General features: G+C 36.2%; 1 protein-coding gene across 1 annotated transcript in view; it reads right to left on the reverse strand.

Moving 5' to 3' along the window:
- LOC148947886 (uncharacterized) overlaps window positions 1-14,612 on the reverse strand; it is a 177,980-nt gene that overhangs the window by 133,111 nt on the left and 30,257 nt on the right. The window contains exon 3 of the mRNA XM_089096033.1: window positions 14,224-14,391. Within this exon, the coding sequence (XP_088952159.1) occupies window positions 14,224-14,391 (168 nt within the window). The remainder of the gene's footprint in view (window positions 1-14,223; window positions 14,392-14,612) is intronic.

A 14,612-nucleotide genomic window follows, 5' to 3' on the forward strand; every position in this document is an offset into this window, starting at 1 on the left:
AGAATGTAGATAGACTGTAGATTTAGACGCGGTCTTGGTGAAGAACGGTTGGTGTCAATAACCAGACGCCGTTTTTTATATTACATGACAGAAAGCGACCGCAGTGTAGAAGGAAAAGTAGACATCCATACTATGGGGCAATAAGAGACATATGACTGGATAAGGCAGAAAAAAAGAAGCTTCAGAATAGATCCAGGAAATGTGTGTTTGAGTTTTCGAATGACACCCAAACTCCGTGAGACCTTAACCCTAATCATGGCTATATGGTGTCTAAACGAAACGTTCTCATCAAGCAGGATACCAAGAAACCGGACCAACCGATTCTTTGGTCTACACAAGAAGCCTTGTGACACCTGAAGCTGTGTCAGTTGAGGGAAAGCTACACCAATTCGAGAAAAAATAAAAAATGTGACTTGGTAACATTCAAGGCCAAGTAATTCGCCTCAAACCATGAAACTACTCTCTCAAATATTGCCACCAGATTAGACCTGACATCACATTCCGTCCTCCCTAGAGTCCCAAAAGTGCTGTCGTCAGCAAAAGCAACGAGGCAATCTTCATTAGAAGTAGCATTGGGACACGAAGGAACATCCGGATGACACAGATTGCAGCATACTAGAGGACTGGTGTTCTTGACTGCTGAAATCAGATCATTGACATAAATCAGAAATAAAACGGGGCCAAGAACAGATCCCTGGGGGACACCATATTCTACTTCAGAAGGGCTCCGGAAAAGCGGATCAATTGAAATAAGTCTACCAGAAAGATATGATTCAAACCAAGAGAAAGCATTTGATCTTATACCAATATGCAATAATTTCCAAAGACTGCTCTGTAGAGTGATTCGCTCGGAATCCAAACTGGAAATCATGGAAAAAATTTTTGACATCCAGAAAACTAAGAAGCCTGGATAGCATAGCCTTCTCAAAAATTTTGCTGAAAACAGATAGTAGAGAAATTGGCCTATAATTAGCAGGATCACTCCGGGACCCACCTTTATACAGCACTATAACCTTAGCTCGCTTGAGTGATTCAGGGAAAATTCCATTCACGAAAGACAGATTGACAAGCGTAGTCAATGGTGACAGAATAGCAGGAAGAACGGCACGGATAACCCTTGTAGGAATTCTGTCTGGCCCTGAAGATGATGAACCTTTAAGTGCATTTACGATCCGAGCTACCTCAAACTCAGAAACAGGGTTCAAGACCATTGACTTTAAACATGGGGGTCCAAGATAGGCTCTGAAATCGCAACGAGGAGTTGTAGAGCTCACAGATGAAGCAGTTGTTTTTACGATATTATTAATATAATACGTAGGCCCTAGCTGAACATTTTCTTCTCCTTGGACAATTTTACCGTCAACTATCAGCGTTGTTGGAACTGAAGGCGGAGGGGGAGTAGGTTTAAGTACAGAATTAATAATTTTCCATGTCTTCCCAACATCCTTTCCACACTCAGAAAATTTCCTGTGATAATACTGAGACTTGGCCTTCCGACACAGAGAATTAAATATATTCCTATAGGCCTTGAACCGCTGATGATGAGAAGCAGATGACGAAGTCTTGTATAGTTTCCACAGATAATTTTTCCTATCCCAGCTTTTATGAAGACCTGGTGTCATCCATGGATTCAGCAGTACTATCCTTTTCGAGGCATCAGGCTTTAGATTCTGGTGTCAAACTTCTAGGATACCTTCTTTTACTGAATCATAAAAGAAATCAAAAGAGCGGTTAAAATCCGATTCAGAACCCAAACTATCCCATGACTGATCAGTCAAACGAGATTTAAGTAGACTGATCTCACTGACACCAAAACGGAAAAATGGGAGATTAGATGGCGAAACTTTACGCAGCGATCGATTAGCAGTCCTATACCGTGAAATAGCAGGGAAATGATCAGAAATATCACTAATCATCACCAAATTATCTAAGACATCTAGTGACGAAAAAAATATTATCAATAAGTGATTCATGCCCCTCAGTAACTCGGGTTGGTATACAAACTGAAGGTAGAGCTCCCGCAGAAAGCATCATTGACAAAAATTCTGCAGCCGAAGCGGAATTTTGATCCAGCAGGTTAAGGTTGAAATCCCCCATAAGGATTAGTTCGCAAGGATGCTTTTGGAGTAAGTCCAAAACCTCTTCCAGAATTTTCATAAACGAAGGAATAGATCCACTAGGGGATCTGTAAACCAAACCAACTACTAAATTCTTACAACCTGACTTAATCTCAATAAAAAGGGATTCAAAGACTCATTCCTCATTTCAACCCAAATCACTTCGGAAATTATATACAAGATGATCGGCAATATACAGGGCAAGACCACCTTTCGCCATCTGTTTCCGGTTCATCCTCTCCATCCTAAATCTTTTGATATCTAAAAGCATATCCTTTTTTGAATCCAGGAAAGTTTCACACAATCCAATATCATCCGGAGTTCCACCACTGACGATCCGTTTCAGCTCATCAAAAGAGGAACACAGTCCCTGAATATTTAGGTGAAGCACAGAGAAAATACCATCTTGTTTAGAAGAGGCAGAACCACTTAATTGCGAAACATATTTACTTTCAATAACCGATTTAGGATCATTATAATTCCTATTTCTACTTCCAACTGAATTATAAATTATACTTTCTAAATCTAAAGGATTATTATGTAACTCAACAAAACGTTCCCCCAAAGAGTTGACATCACCCTGGTCACTAAAAGAATTAATCATTTTACTTACGGTGGATACATGGCAAGACCTCCCTTAGCCATCTTGCATCGGTCTATACGTTCCATTTTGTAACCATGGATATCCAAAAGCATTTCATTGCCAGAATCCAAAAACGTCTCACATAAACCCACAACATCAGGCTGTCCATCAGAAACAATTTGTCTAAAATTATCTATTGACAAGTAGAGACCCTGAATGTTAAGCTTAAGCGCACTCAGAGAGTAATCTCCTTTGGTAACCTCCTCTCCCCCCAAATCCGAAACATAATTACTATAACACATAAGGTTTATATTAATCGGACTTTGATTAGCCTGACCCACATAATTATTTACGATACTAATTACATCGAAAGAATTATTTTCAAGCTCACAAAGCCGACTCTCATGGCTTAAAAGATTCACAAAAACAGGTTTTACTTGAATTCCATTAAAGTCACCAGATGAACCAAAAAGAAATCTTTACTTAAATCAACTGCAAAAGAAAAACCTGTCAAAGGATTACAAACAAACAAATAACTAATTGGACAGAAGGTATTATTAGAATGAACCATTAGCACGGAAAGAGAAACAAAAATGAAAAAATAAATAAATAAAGTAAATAAATGAAGATTAATGAACTGTGGAAGCCATTTACAAATTAAGGAAAATGCTAATAAGTCACATACTAATGCTGTCACAAAAAAAATCTATTTTATACATTCAATTGTCCTCCGAAACTTTGGATAGAACTTGTCCTTGATTAGACCAAACACTTCTTGGGCCGAAGGAGCTGCGAGCCGCGCTTAATAGATCGTAACGCTGTTTTGTTAGGCTTTCAAACACAAATACACCTGACTTAACCAACTTACTTTTTGCTGCAAACACTTTTCGAGCAAAATCCAAGTTTGAAAATTTTACCAGGATGAGGGCAATTTTCACATTCTCAGTTTGAATAGCATGCACACGGAATTGATTAGCCTTTCAGAGGTCTGTTTTATTGAAATCTTGCAAGCCCATTATTTGTGTTATCACTTCAATAAGATTATCTATCAATTTCACATTGGGTTTGGTTTCACACCGTAGAAAATTAGGGTGTCAAGTAAGGTATCCTACTCAAGTTGGTCAACCCTGTTCTCCATTTTAGAAATTTTATTTTCAAGCAAGTTCACAGCATTATAAAGTCTTTGAAGGGTTGATTAATTTTTTTCAAATTTAGCATTATATTCAAGGGAAATAGAATTATAAACTTCGTTCACAATATCTTCACTGATAATTTCAGAAGCTCGGCAATCTTTCATTGTGTCTGATACGACACGAGAAATGTCATTCATTAAGTTGGAATTAGTGTTTATTAGTTCCTCTTGAGTTTCATTTATTAATTCCTTTAAAGTTGATGCTGCTGCGGCAGTCGGGGTTGACGGCGCTAGGCTGGATTTTACTTTAGTTTTAGTGGGTAGAGACAAGTAGGTTTTACTCTTAGTCCTGAAAATATCAGGGAATAGGCGCTGCTCTTCAAAAGCCTCATTTACATCTTTATCTGTCCTTGTACAAGCTTCTTTAAAGTGCTCATTCCAGTTGCGGATATGAGCTTCAGCTATATTATGCTCAGAGTGGGTACCGTAGCAAAAAACTAGGTATCTAGCTTGATTTTTCTGGTCTTTGGTGGTTTTAATAACTACTGATGGCCATAAGGGGTATCCCTAAAATGAAGCTAGGACAAGATCGAACTGTTTGTATTTTGCCATTTTACAATCTGCAGTTACGAAGGGGGGGTCACTACAGGTAACAAAATTCAACAACTAAATGTTCCAATCTTCCACCCTAAAGTACTCACGTTTGTAATATGTGCTTGGTTCCTTACACAAGTTCAACAAATTTCAGCAAGGACTATATCCGATTCAATTGAAAACTTGTTTAGCTCTTCACTCGTTGAACTCTGACAATGAACTCGAATGAACTTTCTTCTGGAGGAAGAAAGCCTCCTATTAATAAGGAAATATTTCTATTCTAGTATAAAATCTTATATCTGTGCGCTTATTCGCAGAAACAAAAGGGGCATGGAGGGAAGAGAATGGGCTAGGAACAAGATTGGTCATAGCAACCCCAATAGAGAAAATCAATTTTTCCAGCTCCCCATCCCCCGAAAGATGAGTATATCATTGTTAAAGCACTGTTACATAAACATTTAACTCGAATGCAAGCAGTGGAGAGGTTTGAAAAGGAACCCCTCCGTCATATATTTAAGAGAACAGTGGACACTGGTATTGCAAATTGAATTTACATAACTAAGAAAATACTTGTTTTTGCAAAAGAAAAGTGAAAAGCCTAACAAAACATTAAACCTAACATTAACATAAATTACACAACATAACAAGAGGGCTAATGGCTCCGCATCCTCTCACTTTTTAACCTCACACAAGACCGTACCCGGGGGAGGGGAAGAGGGTTAAGGGGGTTTGAGCTCCCCCCCGAAATGTTTGTCTGACTCGTAAAAACGTAACAAAGTTGGATATAAACCAATTTTTATGTGTTTTTGAGGTTTTTGTGTGTAAACCGCCCTCCCCGAAATAAAATATTAGAGTAACCCCCCTCGTATACAGTCCGTAAAAACAGAGAGATTTTAATAAACAATTTATTCAGTTATTCTAACAAACTTAAAATATTCAATACGTATAATTAAATTACCGGGAATGAAATCAATGGGTCTGTTTATGGCGACGGGATACCTAAAATCTGAAAGAGCTCAAAATTTACAAAAATCCTACGACAAGTATTTCAGGAAAATATAAGGATAGGATTGAGTCTCTATTATCCATCCCTTTGGAAAAATTTATACTAACTTGGTATCCAATTTGTACTCTGATGGGATGACAGCTCACCTCTTACTGCCAGTTCACCTTTAATGAGGATTAAATAAAAAAAACAAGTTTTTTTTAACTGAAAGTAAGGAGCAACAAAACAACTTAAAACGAACAGAAATTATTCCGTATATGAAAGGGGCTGTCCCCTCCTCAACGCCTCGCTCTTTACGCTAAAGTTTTTATTGTTTAAAAAAAATAGAGTTGTGAAAAAGTCAAACTTTAGCGTAAAGAGCGAAGCGTTGAGGAGGGGATAGCTCCTTTCATATACGGAATGATATCTTTTCGTTTTAAGTTTTACCGTCGTTTCCATGATCTCGGTTAAAAAAAACTTGTTTTTTTATTTAATTTTTGAACGTTTTTGACTTAGTACCGATTTTGATTTTTGCTCATCGTACATTAATAATTAAAACCCAAATTGCACATTAATTTTACTTTTATTTGGTTAAATGGCTTTCTCGAAACCTGTTTAATTTTCTTTACGAACATTTTTATTAGTAATAAATATACGTAACTTACGAATTAACTTACGTAACAAACCTCTATATTCTTATATTTCTAAAACGTATATCAGAGGGTTCGCCCCCTAGTCAATACCTTGCTCTTTAAGCTAAAGTTCGAATTTTGTTCCAATTCTTCAAAAATGACCTCTTAATCACAAATGCCTTTAATTAGAATAAATAGCTCTTATGAAAGTACTAAAAAAAATCTTTGGCTTAAAGAGCGAGGTATTGACTAGGGGGTAAACCCAATCATATACGTAATGTTTTCTGTCGTTTTAAGTTTTGATGTTGCTCCTTACTTTCAGTAAAAAAAACTTGTTTTTTTTATATATAATTTCTGATCTTTATTTAAATGATGCTGGGAAATCCGGCGCCCCCTTCGTAGCAATATTCCTGCCCCTATGAAAACTTCCTTCATGTAAAGATACTCCCACATAAGGCCCGGCCCACTCCCCCCCCCCCAATACCAGAAAAAATCTCCTCTGAAAACGTCTGAATACTTCCCAATAACCAATACTATATGTTAACATTGGGTAAAGTTCATAACTTTCAGCCCTCCCCCTGGGGACTTCGGGGGATTAAGTCATCCTAAAAGATATAGTTATCATATTTTCGACCATGCTGAACAAAATGGTTATCTGAAAATTTTGATCGGGTGACTTTGGGAAAAAATGAGTGTGGGAGGGGGCCTAGTTGCCCTCCATTTTTTTGGTCACTTAAAAAGGGCACTAGAATTTTTAATTTACTTTCCAATGAACCCTTTCGACATATTTTAGGACCACTGGGTCGATAAGATCACCCCTGGGAAAACAACAAAAAAAAACAAACGAACAAACAAATAAACACGTATCCGTGATCTTTCTTCTGGCAAAAAATACAAAATTCCACATTTTTGCAGATAGGAGCTTGAAACCTCCGCAGTAGGGTTCTCTGATACGCTGAATATGATGGTGCGATTTTCATTAAGGTTCTATAACTTTTAGGGGGTCTTTCCCCCTTTTTTCGAAAATCAGCTAAATTTTCTCAGGCGCGTAACTTTTGATAGGTAGGACTAAACTTGATGAGACGTATATATTTGAAATCAGAATTAAAATCTGATTCTTTTGATGTATCTATTGGTATCAAAATTCCGCTTTCTACAGTTTCGGTTACCATTGAGCTGGGTCGCTCCTTACTTACAGTTCGTTACCACGAACTGTTTGATGACACATTTCCTCATATTTAGGAAAACTTTAGTTTACTGGGCAAACCAAATACACCTAAGATAGTCCTTTTTTAAGTAGTATCAGGGATAGCTGATTTTAACATTTAAAAAGACAAGGAGTTGAGGGGAAAGCGGTTCTTTTTCATTTTTATTTATTCATATTTATATTATCTGTTTTGTTTATATATTTATACTTATTTATATTCATTGTTTATTTATTGATAGTGACTTCTCTTTCACTTGAAAAATCATTGAACTTTATTTCTGCTCATCTTTGGTTTAATATAGCTCTTTACTTCTCTTTGAAAAATTTCTTTGGTGGAGAAAGTTTTTTTAAATTAATTTTTATCCGTCTTTAAGTAACATAGTCTTTTTCATTGGTTTTTCTCTTTAAGAATCCGAATTTTGGTTTAGTGTTTATACATAGGACAAAATTTCGCAATAACCTTTAGTAATAGTTATGCTATAATACTACAGATTGACGGGTATGGGGAAAAACATTCATATATTATGTGCTGATAATATGCGTAGTCTTTGGGGTTCTATAAAGCTGGTGGATTTCTAACTCCCATCATGTTAAAGCCTCAAGTAGATATACATTAATCAACCATCCCGTCCACATTCTCTCAAAGTTACAACTTAATTAATTAATTTTTTCCTAAAGATATCGCACACACACCTTTTTGATAACCTTGAATTTATATAGTACATTTTGATTTAATTTAATTTCCCATTCAACATGCCAAGGGAATTGCAACTTAACACCCTTAGCAGTTCCTGGCATATCACAGAAGACCCTCTGAACAAGTTCGGGTGCAAATAGTGTCTTTGCTTTAGTTGCCTAAGTTTTTCTGTTGAGTTATTGGACAAATACCGTTTTGAATATCTGATTACAATTTTTTTTTTTAATTTACTTTTACATCCCCATCAACTTTCTTTGAAAATTCCAGCTTAGAACCGTCTTCCATTCCTGAGATATTGTATCTGTGCCATTTTGAGAACCTGGATACACTAAAAACCCTTTTGATTTAGTTCAAAAGTAGTAATAATAGTAGTAGCAGTAGTAGTAGAAGTACTAACAGTGGCAGTAGTAGCAGTCACAAGTAGTCGCAGTTGCAGTTGCTAGTGATCATAGTCACATGTTGTCACAATTGCAGTTTTAAGTAGTTGCAGTCCAAAGTAGTCACAGTAACTGTGTTAAGTATTTGCAGTTACAGTAGTTGCAGTCACATTCGTAAATAACTGCAGACAAAAGTATCTGTTGCTGCCAAAATCGCATGCGGTCACGATCGAAGTTCCAAGTAGTCACGGTGGCAGTCACGTGTATTATCTATTCCAAAAATATCGTAAATAAACCCTTATGACGAACTTGGATGGACGTTGTGTCTTTTGATTTGCCTCACCATCCCCAATAACATGCTCTGAAAGTTCAAACGTAACACATTAGATTTTGATATCACAAACGTCCGTTTGAAACTCTAAAATTCACACAGTACCTTTTGATTTAGTAATGCAGCCACCCCCTCAACTTTCCTGGAAAAATTAATATCCTATTCTGTTCCTAAGACATTGTATCTATGCCGCTTTGAAAACCCTTTTGATTTAGTCCAATAGTAAAAGTAGAAGAAGCAGTAGCAGCAGTAATAATACTAGTACTAGGAGTTTTAACTTTATACTCCCAGCCAATCCTGAGATATGCTTGTTACGTTTTTTTTAAAACCAGCATAACTACACCGTATTTTAATTTAGTTTTATAGTCATATAAACTTTCTCAGAAAAATTCTATTTTAAACCCCAGTCAAATCCTAGGATATTTCGCCTATGCCATTTTACAACATCCATGCACTTAAAACTATTTTGATTTCGTTCAATAGCAGTAGCAGAAGTAAAAGTAGTAGTAATATTAGTAGCCCTACGGTTTTTAGTTGAATACCTAGGACACTGCTGGGATGTTGCTGATGCACCCCTTTGATGATACACATGTACATAGTATGCTTTAATTTAGTTCAACATCTCCCTCAAAATAACCTGAAAGCTTCAACTTGAAACTAAAAGTCGTTAGTGAGATGTTGCTCATTTAAGCTTTTCACAACCTGAAAACACATAGTGCGTTTTGATTTAGTTCAACCCCGTACTCTGCAACCCATGACAGTGTTGCCTTAATATTCTTAGCAATAGCAGTAGTAATAGCAGCAGTGGTAGACGTAGTAGTGATAGGAGCGGTAGTAGCAGTAGCAGTATCCAGACAGTGCCTCCTTGATTAGTCCACAATCCTCTGAACATGCACTAACAGTTTCAAGTTAATACTCAAAGTTCCATAGATATTGCTAATAAGCCCTTTTAACAACTAGTATGAAAATAAGGTGTTTCCATGTAAATTTGACCTTAATATCCTTATTAGTCTAATAACAGTAGAATAATTAGCAGTAGTATTAGGGTTGCCAACTTCCGACGTCAAAGAAGAGCGCAAATCAAGGCCAAAAAAGAGTGCAAGTTGTTATAAAAGAGTGCAAGTAAAAAAAACTTGCGCGAAGCTACCTCCGCGCGCGCAAGCCCTTTTTCACTGTTCTGACCACTCTTAGGCCATTTACAAATAATTATCAATTATCCTACGATTAATAGACATATTACCTTTTAATCTTTCAAATGTACTTAAAATAAAGTTAGGAGGACTCACTACTTAAATCAACCTCTAAATATTGGTTAGATAATTATTTTCATTCTTTTTTTAGCTTAAAAGGTAATGCTCTGCTTGAAATCTACATGTGTTAATTTTGATTGCTTGGATATTTGAGCTATAGATGACTTCACTGTAGTGAAGTCAAGTACCGTACCCTAGCATCGAAAAAAAATGGTGAAAACATTCTTAGTCACAAAAAATAATTCTTCTTCTCCGTCTACTGGATTTTCTCCTTCTTTCTTTTTCTTGCAAGTTTATGTCCAATTTTTATATGAAATGAGTAGTTTTTTGGGACAGTCCCAAACAATGGAAAGCTGCTTGTTTGGCGAATATACTGCTTTGCTTTGAGTAAATTAAGTTTGAGCACATTAGTGAATACGAACAAATGCGAATGAGACAAGGGTTCTGCAAAAGGGGTATTTTAGATCAGGTGAATCAGAGAAAAGGGTCTTTCTGGGTTGTTAATCCCAAACAACACAGAAGTGCAAATTTAAATTTTGTTACTATAAAAAACCATATCAATAGCTTGCAAAAATTTTCAACTACACAGAATTTCATAGACAGTAATGAAGTTAATAAACCAAATTTATTAGTATACCTTCAAAGAATAGTTCCCAGCGCATAAACAAAACTAAATCACAATTTACTCCCAGCCCTTTTTACAACTACAAGGATTGTAGTTGTAAACAACTAAACTTTTTACAACTACAAGCACATGGTACCTCAAAGAATATTAATAAAAAAAAACCTAGGAGGCTACGACGATCTATTGAAGACAACTCCTCATGTGCGCAAATATGAGGATATACAGGCAGCAGTTTCAACCTTGTAATAAAGAACGCACACATAAATTGACTTTGGAGCGGTCCAAAATTTCAAATAGAGCACAAATTAAACAAAAAAGAACACAGACAATGAGTAACCATAGGAAAAATCATGAAAATCTTGCGATTTTAAAAGAACGACGGGTATTAATAAACCATACTCCCACACTCTGTGCATGATAGCTTATAACTATCAGTAGTGAAGTTTCTTTGAGGAAGCAGAGAAAACACGGACTTATCATCTTCAAAACAGCACACAAAATTCCGTGTAGGTTCTAACTCATTTAGTTTATTTAATAATTAGAACTAACAATGAAACGAGTTGCAAAATATGTACGAAATTGAATATATTAATTTCTTGTAAGCATGGTGTTTAAATTATAAATTACAGAACCACAAGCTCCATAGCACCCTATAGAACAATAAAGGTTAAAATACAACTGACACAATGGACAGTATGCAAGTATAAAAAACAGGCAAGTTAAAACAATAACATATTTATTTACGCTCTCTGCCTGTATAAAAAAAAGTTTATTTTCTATACTAGAAACATCAGGGAATAAATTCATCCTTTTGAGCAGTAAGAAGGCCATTCTCGTGCAAATGAATGCTAAATTTGGATTCAGGATACAATTCTGACTATAGAGGTAAGTTTGAACTTTACCCCCTCCCCCTCCCCCCCCCAATGTGCAAATATATACCCTGAATTGGTATATAGGGGTGGGGTGGAGAGAATTTGCACCAAAAGCGATTATTATATTCGGAAAGAGCATAAGAAAAGGCATCGAGTGGTATGTTCACTTTATTTATAGGTCAATAATATAAACTGCTCAATATTTACCAATTTTTCACTGTCATTTTCAATTGGCTCCAATATTCTTGGCCCTGAATTCATTTCTGAAAGTGTCAATCACCCAACTCAACTGCTTTCCAAGATAGCAAGAAGTGTCTAAACTACAACTTTAGGCAACCCCATATTTTCCTAATGTGCCCTCGTATGTCATTTTGATAATATGGGTCCCATCCAAAGCAAATTCTTGGACCTGTGGCTGGTAAGACAAGATTTTTATTTCATAAAAAAATAGCTATCACAAGCAGAGATGGGTCATTCGCGCTTTAAAATGGTGCACAGACCTAAAGTCTTGGTAGAATTTTATCAGTTTGAGAATAGACTTTGAAAGGTTTGTTTTGATTGTTGCTTCTCCATCGCCTTACTGCATGTTGCATACTCACTTTTCCATTTGTAAGAAAAATGGTTGTGCCCAACAGCTTTTAACTTCCTTCTATAAAATTTGATGTTGAACCTACCACGTTTTCACTTCTTATTTATACTTTGATCGACTTCTTCGTAAGTGGTTGAAAATACCAGAAAGACGCCTGGGGGATGGCCCAGGCAGAGATAACAGAGATCATACCGGTTCCTTGTTTCGTCTTTTGGACTTAAATAATTTAATTTTCAGTTTTTTATTTCGCTAATACTTTTCCTGTCATCATTTCATAAAAGAGTGCAAAGAGCAAATAGGTAAAAAGAGTGAAAATCCGGTCCATCAAGTGAAAGAGTGCAATGAAAAAAAAGAGTGCATTTCACACAAAAAGTTTGCAAGTTGGCAACCCTGAGTAGTAGTACTGCTACTAGTAGTATTATTAGTAGTAATAAAGACATAATGCCTCTTTATTAGTTCAGCATCCCCCACAACATGCACTTAAAGTTGCAACTTAATTCTATAAGCCTCTTGATAAGTTCAACTTCTCCCTCAACATGCCCTGGAAGTGTCAACTTAACACTCTACGCTATTACTGCGATATTACTCATACTTCCTTTAGAAAACCTGCATATACATAGCACCGATTGATTTAGTTTCAAAATATTCATTAATATACGAACAATTTTTACCTTAATACCTTCACCCTTAATGAAAGTAGTAGACTAGCAGTAGAAGTAGTACTATCATGGACATAATGCATTTTGGCAAGTTCAACAACGCCTTCAACATTTCAACAGCGCCTTCAACATTTCCTTAAAGTTTCATCTTAATATTCAAGCCGTTCTTGAGAGATTGCTGATAGACCTTTTTGGCAACATACATGCAGATGGTGCGTTTTGATTTAGTTCAATCACGCTCCCCTAAATATTTCCTAAAAGTTTCATCATAATACCAATTAGTCCTAGTAGTAGCAGTAGTCATGGTAACAATATTAGTATTATGCACACAGCGCTTTTTGGTTTTTTCAAAATTCCCCTCAACATGCCCTGAAAGTTTCAACTTCATTCCCTGAAACTTTCACCTTAATACCCTTATTTTTAGTATTAGTAACGATAGCAACATTAATAGCAGTGAAACTAGTAGTTGTAGCATGCATGTAGTGCCTTTTGGTTACTTCAACAACTCCTAGAGCAAGACCTGTAATTTTCAATATAATACTCTTAGCTGTTCCAAAGATAATGCTGATGCGCCCTTTTTATAACCTGCAGGTACATGTTGTCTTTTGATTTGTCAACTTCGCTCTCAATATTCGAAGAAATTTTCAGCTTAATACCCTTAGCCTTGGTAGAAGCAGCAGTAGCAGGAGTAGTAGGCGCAGAAGTAGTAGTTACTGTAGTAGCAGTACCAGTAGTAATATGCATATTTTCTCTTTTGGTCAGTTGAAATCGCTCGTTATCATTCCCTGAAAAGATCACTTAAATGTCTAAGCCGATACGGAAATTTTACCGATACCGACAACCTGTATATACATAGTGTGTTTGGTTTAGTTAAACTTCCCCCTCAACATTCTCTGAAATCTTCACCTCAATGCCCTTATCCCTAGTAGTAGTCACAGTAGATGTAATAGTTGTAGTAGTAACAGCGCGCACATACGGCTAATTGGTCAACTAATCATCCCTCTCACTATTTCCCAAAAGTTCCAATGCAATACTCTAAGCTGTTCCTGAAATACGTCCTTTTTACAACGCACACAGTGTTTTGACTGGTTCAATAATCTTCTCAAGATTCCCTGAAAACTTGAATTTAATATTCTTAGCCTTTTTGGATACCAAGGGTCAAACAAGCCCCCCTTTCCCAATAACAAATACTATAAGTAAACGATAGGCTAATCACAAATATTACAGCCTTTGCCTCAAGGGCAATGGAGGAAGGTGTTGTCATTCCTAGAGGCATAGTTATTGTACTTTGAACCAAACAGAACAAAATGGTTATCTCAATATAGTTTATCTAAAAAAAAAAGATATGGTGTGCTGGTTGTCCTCCAATCAATTTTGCCTCTTAACTAGGGCACTAAGACTTTTAATTTCCTATCGAATGATCTGCCAGAATTCCTACGACAAATCCTTCCATACGAAGTGCCTTGGTAAAAAAAAAACAGAAACAATAATACATGGAAACCACTTCGCTTTTTACTTAGGCAACTCTGTTGCACTGTCCATGAAAAGAATAGCAGAGGAGCCTGAAACATACCTTTGTCACTGCTAGCACTTGATTCCTGTTGAAGAGGGTCGGAATCGTGCTCAAGCTTAATAGATGCGCCAGAAGTAACCAAAATATTGTCTCCCTGTCTGCGTGATAAACTTGGACTTGTACTTACAAAATGCTCTTGAGTATCACTTTGTAATACATCTTCCACTTCTGAAAGAGAATAACAAATTCCGTCAATATGAGAACGATACTTGTAATGGAGAAAAAACAAGAATATTTTTTATATCCAAATACTTCTCAGCCACATATTTATATAGTTATTTTTTTGTTTTCACAAAATGAAAATATCCACGTTTTTTCTTCTTTACATGTATCTAGTTTTCAACTTCTAATGCCTAGCCATTGTGGTCTAAGAAATCATTTACAAATAT

This window comes from Artemia sp. Qi Xiang Cuo, chromosome 10 (assembly GCF_049724085.1).
Source record: "Artemia sp. Qi Xiang Cuo chromosome 10, ASM4972408v1, whole genome shotgun sequence".
Classification (NCBI taxonomy): Eukaryota; Metazoa; Arthropoda; class Branchiopoda; order Anostraca; family Artemiidae; genus Artemia; species Artemia sp. Qi Xiang Cuo.